The sequence below is a fragment of the Chlamydomonas reinhardtii genome, chromosome 7 (assembly GCF_000002595.2).
Source record: "Chlamydomonas reinhardtii strain CC-503 cw92 mt+ chromosome 7, whole genome shotgun sequence".
Lineage (NCBI taxonomy): Eukaryota > Viridiplantae > Chlorophyta > Chlorophyceae > Chlamydomonadales > Chlamydomonadaceae > Chlamydomonas > Chlamydomonas reinhardtii.
Window position 1 is genome coordinate 1,588,297 of NC_057010.1, and position 12,787 is coordinate 1,601,083.

Below are 12,787 nucleotides of genomic sequence, written 5' to 3' on the forward strand. Positions count from 1 at the left end.
CCTGCAAAGCTCGGCGAGCACCATCGTTAAATACTTCGTACCATTCTATCTCTGCACCTAAACGTGTGCAGCTGAGTCCGCGCGCGGCCCCTCGCTGCTGATGCCGGGGGCGCCCCCCGCGCCTGTCCCCGCCTCCCCTCCACGGATTCCGGCGCGCCCGGGGGTTGGTAATGGGTGCTAATGCGTGTGGCAGCACGGCGTACATTTGCCAGTTGCATCTGGAATGCTCAGGGCTGGCCTGCTCTGCCCTAGCCTGGCCCTGCCCTTGCACAGGGCACCCCTGCTGCAGTCACTTGCTGCGGCTAAGCACGGCTGCAACCCGTGGGGGGCGCTGCCGATTGACACGAATGCAAGAGATCGGAGGCCCGGCACCCATTACCAACCCCCGGGCGCGCCGGAATCCGTGGAGGGGAGGCGGGGACAGGCGCGGGGGGCGCCCCCGGCATCGGCAGCGAGGGGCCGCGCGCGGACTCAGCTGCACGCGTTTAGGTGCAGAGATAGAATGGTACGAAGTATTTAACGATGGTGCTCGCCGAGCTTTGCAGGTGCCCGGGCGAGTTGCAGCTCGAGCGCGATGGTCGCCCGCACCCAGCTCGCTATAGATCCGGAGCGATTTAAAACGATTATGAGTTAACAAATGCCTATAGGTCCCCCGAATTAAAACGGCGATCGTCACAAGTTCAGCGTCACGCCGTGAGTCGTCATGCCGTGACGTCCGGCTGGGGGCGGGGAGGGGAACCGGCCACACGCAAGCACTGCCGTGCCAACGCTGTGGACAGTTGCAATGATTGCGAAATTCGGGTCATATTTAGAGTCAATCGTCCCTGGAACCTGCTGGAACACGTTGCTGAATCAAGGTTCGCCGTTGTGTGCGTGTGCAAGCGAGCCTGACGCCACATGAAATGACTTTGACTTCCATACGTTCAGCCTTGCAGTCAACCTTGTTGTAAGCGCCGCACTGACACATCGGAGCGCGTCGTGACGGCGTATTATAATAGCAGCAGGCCATTACTGCAATAGTCGTCTCTACCATATGATTATACAGCGGTGTCGCGTTATTCAAATCGTCAAATTGAACGAACAAAGGGGGCGCATGACAGGCATGTGCGCGTCGCTACGCGCAGGCACATGAGATACAAAATAGCAACTGACATCACCAAGTACTCTAACAAATACAAACATGAAGTGTACTCCAAGAAACGACCAAGCGCTGAAAGACTCAAGAGAATGTTGCACAAACTAGTTTGGAAATGTCGAATGCTCCCGTAACGCCCTAGTTTGGCGCTAAGATGACAGACACCGGTGACACAAGACTGCAGTGAGTAATTCGTAAGCAGGCGGGGCGGCGTCCTGCGTGTGTCAGAGGTTTATAGGCAGCGCCCGTCTGGGCCGGGCCTAGTCCTGCGGGGTGCGGGGCAGGCTTGGGTTGTGTACAATTTTGAGTGGACTAAGGATCGCAGGAGCAGAAGCATGCCTAACTCTTTTCCTGGCGGGCTCGGCGCAAAAGTCGACTGCGATAGCATACGCACGGCAACCGATTATTGCTGTTGGAGAACTGTGCATTTGGATGGATTGTTAACGGCAAGGAGAGCGACAAGCGCGACGGGTTATGGCGTGTGTGGATGCGTTGGGAGCTGTGCGTTCCCGTGGGGTGTCCCTCAAGGCTTGCCTCAAGGTGTCCCCGCGGGCAATCGGCCCGGCAGGTTCAGCGGGTGTCCTTAGGCATCTGCGGAAGACTTGCTCACGCCTACAGTAATGTTCATTGACACGACCAAACGATGCGTTTGCTGCGCTTTTCGACCATGAGCACGCGTGCAGTTCACTCGTCCTCTTGCCCAGCTGCTGGCGGGCTTCCGCCGACGATCACCTGACGTCGGGCCCAATCTACACACCGGCACATGTTCTTGTTGCCGCACCCCACAGGCAACTCCTGGACGCCAAGATGCTGTAATGGGGCTGAGATGCAGTTTACAGAGGGCGTGGATTTGGAGCAAGCGGCGTTCCTGCCGCTTGGTGCGGCAAGCGGCGGCGCCGCAGGCGGCGGCACTTCACTGGCGGGCACGGACGGCTTAACTCTGATCGACACGCAGCCCCTGTTCCTGCTCGATGCCTGCACTACTGCGAGTAGCTTGGATCCCAGCTACCAGGACAGGTCAGGTGCGAGGCAGCTGCGCGAGGGCTTAGCAGGCGGCGGCGGCCTGCCCGCTGCCGCTGCTGTTAGTATGGGTCAGTCGCCGCCGCCGCCTCTGGGTGGGGCTGCCCGCGGCATGCACGGCAGCGGCGCCGCGGGGGCGCCAACGCGTGCACCTGACAATGCAGCAGCGCGCAGCAGGCGAACACCAGCAGGAAGTGGTGACGGCAGCGGGCGTGGCGGTGCTGCTGTTTTGCCATACTGGATGGGCATGGCAGGCGGTGACGGCGGTGGCATTCCACACGTGCGGTTTACCAGCATACCCAGCACTCTAGAGGAAGCCACGGACGAAGCGCCGACGCACGGCGGGTCTGCTGGGACGGATGGGCTTGAGCAGGCCGCCGGGGTAGACGGAGCAGGCAGCACCGCCGCCCTCGGTGATTCGCGCCGCCGTCGTCACGGCCGCCGTACAGCCGGCAACAGCCGCGGCGGCTGCCTCGCCCGGTGGCTGGGGGCACTGTGCCGTGGCGACAACGGTGGTGTCAAGCGGCCAGGATCCCCGGGTGTAGCCAGCAGCAGCCGTCCTCTGGCTGCGGGATCTACAGCCGAGCTGCAGGCGCCCCGGAGCCAGGCCATTTCAGCTTACAACATGGGCAGGCCGTCCCCGGGCCCCACAGCCTCCATGCCTTCTCGCCGCTCCAACCACTTCACGGCTGTTGCGGCCGTGGGTGGCCATGGCGGCAGCAACACTGCTGCGCCAAGCGTCTGCGGCCAGCTTGGCCCGCTGCCGTCCTCGCCGACTGTCGGCAGGGCGGCGGCAGTGGTGGCTGCCGAGGTTGACCTGCAACCCAACCGTGAAAGGAGTGGCGGTGGGGCCACCTCTGCGACGCGGGCCAGTCCTTTCTCGGGCGCGGGCCGTAAGTGGGGCCTCACGTCTGCGGTGGTCTCTGCTGCTGGCATGCGGCCGCGTGTCATGCATGTCAACGCCGCGGCGGCTGCAACCGGGGCCAACGGGGGAAGCGACGCGCTGCTGCCGACTGGCGGCGGCAGTGGCGGCGCCACAACTGGCGGCGGCGGTGTAGCAGGCCAAAACCACACGGGTGGCGCGGGCTCCGCGCACGTGCCAGGCCTGAGCCGTGCCTCTTCTGTTGCCTCTCACACAAGTGCCGTCACAACCACCTCGCGGCCGTCTCGCTGGGGCATGCTGGCTAACCTGCTGACCACAGGTACGAATGGATGGTGCAGCGGACAGCAGCATCGCGTGGCATGCGTGTCCAAACAGAGAGCACAGGAGGTTAAGCAGGCTTGGGGGGGTGCTAGTGGTGTGTCGGGGTATGCATGTGTACTGCTAGCTGCGTGACCACAACATCCCCACGCCTGCACACAGGCCTGCGCTCGTTCACGCAGCTGGCGGGTATGGCAGAGCCCGTCACCGGCGCCCTCACGACGGAGGCGGTGCGCGACCTCACGCGGCGGGCGGGTCGCCTTGACGTTGTGCGGGCTGTAGGCCAGGTACGTGCGTGCGCGTGCAGTATGCACCCATACGAATAAAACACGTGCAGTATTGCCGTCCATGCGTCAGCGGCCGCGGGTCGCACACGCAAGTGCAACTTCGCAGCGTCATCACCAAAGACAGCTATTGCACTCTTCAACAAGCAACGCGCCGTGGGGCCTGCCTCCCGCAGGTCCGGGACCTGGTGCTGGTGGGCTACGGCTCTGTGGGGCTGGTGTACCGCGGCCGCCTCGAGCCCGGCGGCGGCGGCCATGTGGCGGTGAAGTACCTGGTGGCCAAGGGCCGGGACGCCATGGCGGCGCCCGCCACCGAGGGCCTGCTCAGCCGGGCCCTGCAGCACCCCAACATCGTGACCACCATCAGCTGGTGAGCCCCCGCATGGATCTGGCATGCATCTGGCATGGATCTGGCATGGATCTGGCATGGGAAGCGCTGTGTTTCTGGCATGGGACGCGCTGTGTTTCTGGCATGGGACACGTTGCGTTTGGGTTGGTTGCGTCCAGCTGGTTGCGACAGCTGTGATACAGTAGTTGTGATCAAGTCGGCGTCAAGCGATCGCTGTAAATGATTTATCCGCTGCAGGCACATCACCCGCGTGACCAGCGACAACTTCCTGGACCTGCCAGACGCGCTAGAGGCCATGGCCGCGCGCGAGGCACGCAAAGCCAAGAAGGCGGCGCGCGCCCTCAGCGGTGGCGGTGGGAGCATCAAGATCCGCCTGATGGGCAAGGGCGGCGGCGGCGGCAACAACAAGCGCCGTGGCGGCGGCGGCAGCGGCCCTGCTGCCGGCGGCGGCGTGCTGCCGACCATTGGCAGCGGTGGCGGCATACTCGCGGGCGGCAGCGGCACGGCGGCGGGCGCGCTGGCGGCAACATGCCAGCCAGACAGTGGCGACACAGCAGCGGCGCAGAGCCACAGTGGATTTCACATGCACGTGCAGGAGCTAGTTCGAAACGTCACGTCGGGCGCGGACGCTGCCGCCATCGCATCTGTGGACTCGACTGCTGCCGCTGCCGTCGGCAGCGGCAGTGGTGGCGGGGGTGGCGTTGGCAGTGTCAGGTCGCAACGCCCCACTTCGCCGCACTGTAGCGCCCTGGCGCGGCTGGGGCACACCCTCTCGCACTCCTTCACGCAGCACCGCACCGCCGGCACCGCTGCTGCCGGCGCGGAGGCGGCAGAGCCGCTGCTGCCTGCTGGCACTCTCCAATCAGGATCTCGCCCGCACGGGGGCGCAGAGGCCTTTGGCCAGGACCACGGGCCGGGTGTCCACGGCGGTCAGCATGCGCGCAGGCTGGGGCTGCTCGCGCACGGTCTTCTAAGCCACGGGCATGAAAGTGGACACGCACACGGACACGGGCCCAGCAATGGCCGCGACCAGCTGCACCAGCAGCAGCAGCAGCAGCAGCAGCGACACGCGCAGCAATCACAGCTGGCTCACGGTCTTGTGGTGGTCTGCGCCGGCGGGGCAGTCGAGGCCATGGGTGCGACAGGGCCCCCTCATGCTGCCGGGCAAGCACACGCCCCGCACGCATCTCACACGTACGCGGCACCGGGTCCAGGTACCGCCGCACCAGCGCCACCAGGCAACGGCGGAAGCCGAATCGGGTCCGGGGCTGCATTGGAGGCAACAGCCGCTCTCTTCTTGCCAAGCGCTACGGGGCGGGAAGGCGGCAGGGCTGGCAGCGGCCCAAGCAACCATGCTAGTCCCGTGGTCGCCGGCGCCCGACCCGATGGATATTCACCCTCGCCGAGCCATCGGACCAACTACGACGGCTCTTGGTCGGTTCGCATGGCCCGCCCCGAGCAGGAGCAGCTAGCGACGCAGACCCACACCTTGGCAGCCAGTGACGTTGCTGACAGCATCTTGCAGCAGGCGGCAGCCTGCGATGCCGGTGCGGCGGCAACCGCCGCAGCCGCAGCTGCGGAGGCGGAGGCGGGTGCCAGCGGTATCGGCTACGCCGGCGCCGGCCTGGGCGCGACAAGCAGCACTGCTTGGTTTTACAGTCGTGACTCACTAAGCTCCCACTGGTTTGGCCCCAGCCCCAATGCAAGCAACCACGCCGCCGCTGCGGCCGCCGCGCTGGCAAGTAACGGGAGCTACCACCACCGGCACGGGCAGGGGCAAGGGGGCCACGGTTACAGCCGCAGCACGCACGGTGCACTGGCCGCCAACGGTGCACACAGCCCCCTGTCACCCCCATCCATGCAGGTGCTGTCACCCCCATCCATGCAGGTGCTGTCACCCCCAGGTTCTGGTCACCCCCATCCATGCAGGTGCTGTCACCCCCATCCATGCAGGTGCTGGTCACCCCCATCCATGCAGGTGCTGGTCACCCCCAGATGCTGGTCACCCCCAGGTTCTGTCACCCAGCACAGTTACAAATACAGACCACCGCTCCCAACGACGACGGCCACAGCCACCACCAGCATCACGCCCAACCGCAGCCCAGCGGCCATGGTCCTGCTGCTGGGGTAGGCGTTGCTGCTGGCATGGGGCTCGGCGCTGGGATGCGAGCAAACAGCTACGGTGCCCACGGCGCCCACGCCGGGACGGCGGGAGGCGCCGTGCATGTCTCCGGGTCCCCGCAATCTGCTGCCGCCGTGACGCTCGGCGCTGCAGTGTTCTGCGCCGCAGGCGCCCCTTCGACACCGCCTGTGACAATCGCCGCCGCAGCAGGGGGCGGCGGGGCTGGGGGTGCGGGCGGGGGCCACACCTTTGCTGCTGGTCATGGCGGGGGAACCGGCGGGATCAGCATGGGTGCCCTGTTTGCTGCGGTTAGCAGCAACGGCAGCGGCCGCGGCCGCCATCCGCAGTTAATGCGTGCCGGTAGCCGGCTGCAGATGGCGACGACGCCAACCACGCAGCCGTCCATTCCGGAAGACACACAGGCTCTGGACATACACACAGACCTTGCTGGCGCCTATCCATTCCACGGTGGTGCGGCGGACGGCACGCCATCAGGACCTGCAGCAACCACACCGCGCACCATCGGCGGCACGCACGGCGAAGAGCGCCGCCGGCTGCTGCTGGGGTTGCCGGGCAGCGAGGGCACCTCTCTGCTGGGTATGGATCGGACTAGTGGGGCCGGCGTGTCGCCTCCTTGCGCCCTTGCTGTCGTCGCTGCAGAAGGCAGGGATGGCGCGCACCGCACGCGCCCGCACTCGACAGCAGCACACCGCCATGCGGATGCTAACGATAACGCGAGCAGTGCCGTACGCGGGATGCTGACAGGGGCGCTAGACTCTGCAGCTGGTGACGCAGGCGGCGTCACGCGTTCCGCGGGCCTAAGCGCGGCGGGCAGCATTGCAAGTGGCGGCCACCGCCGGGGGCTTTTCCTTCCGTCACCGTCACCGAACAGCGCCCCAGGTAGCGGTGGCGAGGGCACGCAGTCGCACGGAAGCCACCGACACGTGCAGGAGGCGGTTGTTAGCAGCCGCCCACAGACACGCACACACAGTCGCACTGCAAGCACCGTGCTTACGCGCACCACCAACAGCAGCAGCAAGCGCCTCAACAGCATGAACAACATGCCAACCATGCAGCAGTTTGCAGTCGTCAACGGCTGCCGTGCGTCAACTGCTGTTGCCACGCCGCCAGCAGGGCCGTTGACGGGCACAATGACCGGAGAGCCCGAGCCTCTGGCCAATGCTCCTGGCAGCATGGGTGGATCTGACTTCGCATCAGGTGCGACCATCCCTGCCACGGCTGTCGGCAGCGGCTCACCCACGGGCTCAACTGGAATGCTTGGATGCGGCATCAGCACCAATGCGGTCCCAACGGCGGGCACGGCCGCCACTATTGCCGGGGTCTTCCGTATTGGCACTACATTGTCTACCCACGGATATGCTAGCAGCGCAGGCGCAGGCCCCGCCGGAACTGCGTTGTCGCACCACACGGGTGACGGCAGCTCCCCTGCCGCTGGCTCCGCCGCGGAAACCAGCAACACCATCGGCAGGGCCTCCGCGGCAGCAGCAGCTGCTGCCACCGCCGCATCCGCCGCCGCGGCGGCCGCCGCGGTCGCGGCTGCGGCATCGGCCGCCGCCTCCGACACGCCGGGGGCTCAGAAAGCTCTAGAGCGGGGCTGGCGCACGTTGACACAAATTATGCACCGCTTGAACGCCCGGCCCGGTGACTACCTCACTCGCATTGTGATGGAGGATGCGGACCGTGGCTCGCTGCTGGGCGCCATACGGGAGCACGTGTTCGTGCATCAGGCGGACGGCACGCCGCACTGGCCCTGGCTGCTGCTCACGGCGCTCGATATGGCGCGAGGCATGGCCTTCCTGCATCGCCACAACGTAAGGCCCGCCGCTGTTTGCTTACTGGATGGTTGTACATGGGTGGTCGCGTTAGCCACCACGTGTGCGTGTGGAAGCATTGCGGTTGTGGAAAGGATCTCCTCACGTGAACCACATTTGCGTGTGTCTGCATGTGCCTGTGTGCGTGTGTTGCGTGCCTGCAGGTCTTGCACGGTGACCTCAAGGTGAGCACAAGAACCAAGCTGCTGCTGTGCAGTGTGCTCAAGTGCTCCATGGACTTGCGAGTTTCGGTTTGGCTGCTGGGCCGTGTTGCTCTGAACCAGGCTGACCCATCCCCGCCGCAATTGCACTGTATCCTGCCACAGCCAAGTAACGTACTGCTGATGAGCGACGCGTCTGACCCCAGAGGCTTCATTGCCAAGATCTCCGACTTTGGTCTATCCAGGTGCGAGGCCCCGGTGATGTGACCTTGCTTAGGGCATTGGAGTGAGCCCTTGATTGCACACCGCCACACAGCTGTGGTGCTGGAACACCGTGTGTATGGAGGTAGTGAGAACTACCGGGTTTGGAAGGCAAGGCCGTGTAAGTAGTCGGTGTAGCCGCCGGAGGCTTCACCCGACCCTACCATGCCCGACGCCAGCGCAGGTGCCAGCTTGTCGGAAGACTCGTATACAGATATAGAAACCCGATGTTGAGGACACAGTCAGAACCCTCACTAACAGCACAGATTGCTGCACACAGCGCCAGAGCTGTGCCCCGGGCGGTTACGCCAGCTGTAACGCCCCAGAGTCGGACAGACAGACAGAGACTCTGCCGGCACGTACCAGAAGTGCCACGGACTCAGACGTCCTACGTTGTAAGCCCCAGACTTGGCACTACAACTATCCCCCTTCAGGATTGAGCGTCCTCGGTCAATCCTCGATGGTGCGAGTCGCCCGCTCGCGAGCGCTCTGCAGGTCAGCAGCCATATCAGGGGTAAAGTTAGACTCAGGCTCCCAGCTGTTATGCTTAGAGGAGTAGCCCTTCCATTTGACCAAGTACTCCTTAACCAATCGCCGACGATTGTTACCTATCGCCACAGCGCGACGGCGGAAGTCCAGGATGCGCCCTACTGTCCATAGGGGTTGGTCGTCAATCCATGCAACAGGTCCAGGCCCATCATCAGACTCAGGCCCAGCACGCCCACTAGCCGTGCCCGTGTACTTGCGCACCATGGACACGTGGAACGTGTGATGGATGTTCTTCAGCGACGCCGGTAGAGCAAGCTGAACAGCAGCCCCACTACTAACCGGACGTACCACAGTAAAAGGCCCAATCCAGCGCGGTAGCAACTTGCGCGGTCCCTTAGCCCGAGCGCGCAGGTTCTTGGTGTTGAGCAGGACCAAGTCGCCAGGCCGGTACGTGACGTCTTTCTTGTTGCGATCGTAGTAATTCGCAGCACGGCTCTGAGCCGCCTCCAGACAGGCGCGCGCCTCAGCCATCCTCTGCACGTAAGATTTAGCAAACTCGCGGGCAGCAGGGGCGGACACGTCAAGCTCACGCCACACCGGGGTTGCCGGGTGGTATCCGTAGTTCAGGAAGAACGGGGAAAAGCCAGTGGAGCGGTTCACAGCATTGTTGATCGCAAACTCCGCAGCAGTCAGGTACAAGTCCCAAGTGTTAGGGCTGCCCACAGTAAAGTTGCGCAGCATATCTCCCAACACCCGGTTGATGCGCTCAGTTTGCCCATCAGTCTGGGGATGGTATGCGGTAGACAGGTTGCTCCGCATGCCCACAAGCGTGCACAGAGATCCCCAAAACTTACTTGTAAACTGCGGACCACGGTCGGACACCAGAGACTTGGGCACACCGTGTAGACGCACGACGTTGTCGAAGAAGAGGCGAGCTGTCGTAGGGGAATCAGGTGTGCCTCGCGTAGGGACAAGATGCACCATTTTCGTTAGCCGGTCAACCATAACACAGCATGTGTCGTATCCCCCTTCAGTTTTGGGGAGCGCACAAACGAAATCAAGGGAAACAGACTCCCAAGGCGCATCAGGAATGGGCAGAGAGTGCAGCGTACCAGCGGTCTTACCGGAGACAGACTTGCTGCGCAGACATAGGTCACAGGCGCGGACAAAGGAGTCAACCGCAACAGACAGGCCACGCCACCAGAACGAGCGCGACACAATGTCTAGAGTACGCTTAGTGCCGACATGCCCAGACAGAGGGCCAGAGTGGCACGCAGAAATGATGTCACGGCGCAAGTTATCATCAGCAGGGACAACTATCACACGCGCGCCATTGACAAGGCGATACCACGTGGGGTTAGAGGCGGAGGACTGTAGTGAAGGCGAAGCCGTAACGGAGGGAATGGAGCCTCTAAGCGAGCTTCCAGATGGAAGTCGTACCAGCTGTCGCTGGTTATCGGTTTCGTTACTCGCTGTTCCAGCATTCTGCCTACACAGCGAGAGCCTTCTCGGCCAGTCTTGTGGCCGTCTCGCTCAAGCCCCGTGCTGGAGATGAGTACCGCTAGTGATCGCGGCCGAGGCCGCGGTCGCGGCGGCCGCGGCACAGGCCGCGGCCGCGGCGCTGCTCTGGCGGCTGAGGACGACAACTACACGGCGGACCTGGAGGAGGCGACCGGGGCGGAGGAGAAACTCGCCGATGATGCCCCGGCCGCGCGCGCGGCGGGTGCCTCGCCCAGCCCGGCGATGGCCGCGCTCCAGAGCGCGATCAAACCAGTGCTAGTGAGCCAGACCAAGTTCAACAAGCTGGCGGCCGCGCTCAAGCCCCTGCTGGACACCATCCATGCGAAGGTCTCCGGCATCGAGGTCTCAGTCGACCAGCTGCTGCAGCACTTCGAGACGGACGTAGGTGAGGAGCCCGCTGCCGGCGGTGGCGCGGGCGGTGGCGAGGACGACGCGCCCAAGCAGCCCTCATCGGCCGCTTCGCGCGACGTGGTGGACCGCGCTCGTCGGCGCGCGGAGACTCTCATCGAGGCGCCTTCGCGCCCTTCGGACTCTAAGGGGCTCCACCTGGCCACCTACTCGGCGACCAAGCGCATTGTGCATTACTCGCGGCTGCTCCTTGACGCTGGCGACCTCCCCTCCCTACGCAAGAACCTGTCCACTCTGGAAGACTTCTTTCAGGTGCTGGAGTACGCGATGGAGAAGCTCGGCGCGGAGCCCCGCCATGGCATGTCGACCGCCACCGAGATCGGCCTGCGCGCGCTGCCCAAGAGCTACGAGGCCACCAAGGAGGCGCCCTTCGACTGGTCGCGCTTCGCCGCGGACGAGGTCAAGGCCAAGCGCGACGAGTGGTCCTCGGCTGCCGCCCGCGAGCGCGAGCGCTCCCGCTCGGACCGCTACAAGGACGACCGCTACAGCAGCTACAAGCGCGACAACTATAAGGACAGCGGCAAGGACAAGAAGTAGTGGTCGCGGTCGGAGTTCGCTATGGCCCGCGTGCCCTCGGTTCTCGCCGCCCTCGGTCTTTCGCTGCACATCTCGCGTGCGGGTCGGCTCGGTAATTGGCTGTTGTCGGTTTCGGTGCAAGTTACTTCCGCTGCGGCGGCGTTGCGGAGCAGTGGCGCCTCTGCGCGCACCCCTGGTTCTGTAAACCTTCGAGCCTCGATCGCGTGCGCGACTCTCGGTCAGTCGGGTTGGGGGGGGGGGTCCAGCGGTGGCCAGCACCGGGCGGGCCTCGTCCAGCCGTGGTATCTCTTCGGGTTCTGCTTGTAAGGCCCTCCTCCTAGCTGGTCGGTTCCTGGTCCCTTCCCAGCCCAGCGGCATTTGGTCAGCCATCAGCGGCAGCTGGGGAGACTGCAGTCTGGAAGTGGGGTTAGAGGCGGAGGACTGTAGTGAAGGCGAAGCCGTAACGGAGGGAATGGAGCCTCTAAGCGAGCTTCCAGATGGAAGTCGTACCAGCTGTCGCTGGTTATCGGTTTCGTTACTCGCTGTTCCAGCATTCTGCCTACACAGCGAGAGCCTTCTCGGCCAGTCTTGTGGCCGTCTCGCTCAAGCCCCGTGCCTCCCTGCCCGCCCGCCTCTGGCCCGGTGCGCTCCTCTTTGCTGCTTGTCTCCACTCCTGCCTTGTTTCTCGGCCCGCCTGTGGGTCGTCTGCTTGTCGTGCTTGCGCCTGGCTGTTCTTGGTTCTTGCCCCGCTCGGCCGCTGCTTCCCCTCTGTCCCCTGTCCGCAGGTGTGTGCGTGGCTTTGGCCTTTCCGAGTTTTTTCCTTGGCGCTCCTGCGGGGCGTCTTCTTTCGCTTGTCAGGGCTGTTGTTTGGGCGCCATTGGGCGCTTATGGGTGTTCTCTGTGGTGGTGTGCGCGCTGCGCTTTTCTGGTTTTTTTCGTCGGGTTTGCGTGGGTTTTCTGCCCGCGCTGCGGCGGGGTCGTTGGCGTGGGTTTCGCTGCGCTGGCCTCGCTGGGGGCTTGTGTTCTCTTGGCTCTCTCCTGCTTGTAAGGCCCTCCTCCAAGGACAAGGCGATACCACAGCCCACCGTCACACGCCAGGTCGCGTGTGTTGGTCTCGCTAGAGAACCACGGATCAGAGGCATAGGCAGCGCGAATCCGGTCCCCGAAAGATACAGACACCTCAGGGGAATCAGCCGGGGCGGTCACGGGGTCACCAGTCGCTACCGGGGGTGCAGCAGCCCAGGCCGGTGGACTCACCAGGCGACGCGTCTTGACAGGAGGAGCAGGCGCGGGAGCAGTAGCGGTAGCACGCTTAGTCCCAGCGGCCGGCTTCTTGTCAGGCGCAGCCGGAGCCGGTACAGCAGGCGACGGTGTAGGCTTGGCGGTCTTCGGAGCAGGCGCTTGCGTCTGCGCGGGCTTAGCCGCGGCAGAGGGCGCCGTGCCCAGCCCAGAAGCCTTTCGCGCTTGTCCACGCGTGACCATGTGTAA

At 64.3% G+C, this 12,787-nt stretch overlaps 1 protein-coding gene across 1 annotated transcript; it reads left to right on the forward strand.

The window, feature by feature from the left end:
• Positions 1–817: 817 nt before the first annotated feature.
• Positions 818–8,502, forward strand: CHLRE_07g324866v5 (uncharacterized protein). Its single transcript, XM_043064031.1, has 9 exons — positions 818–1,318; positions 1,924–2,157; positions 2,605–3,357; positions 3,519–3,643; positions 3,817–4,010; positions 4,227–5,727; positions 5,943–7,943; positions 8,108–8,128; positions 8,270–8,502. The coding sequence occupies exons 2-9, from the start codon at positions 1,962–1,964 to the stop codon at positions 8,369–8,371; spliced, it is 4,893 nt and encodes a 1,630-aa protein (XP_042922599.1). The 5' UTR covers positions 818–1,318; positions 1,924–1,961; the 3' UTR covers positions 8,372–8,502.
• Positions 8,503–12,787: the final 4,285 nt, after the last annotated feature.

Excerpts from the sequence above, each read along its gene's own strand:
- CHLRE_07g324866v5 (XM_043064031.1), top strand. The coding sequence starts at position 1,962 with ATGCAGTTTACAGAGGGCGTGGATTTGGAGCAAGCGGCGTTCCTGCCG. Across the intron at positions 5,728-5,942 it reads CCGCTGCGGCCGCCGCGCTG|GTGCTGGTCACCCCCATCCA; the intron begins GCAAGTAACGGG and ends CCATCCATGCAG. Across the intron at positions 7,944-8,107 it reads CCTTCCTGCATCGCCACAAC|GTCTTGCACGGTGACCTCAA; the intron begins GTAAGGCCCGCC and ends GCGTGCCTGCAG.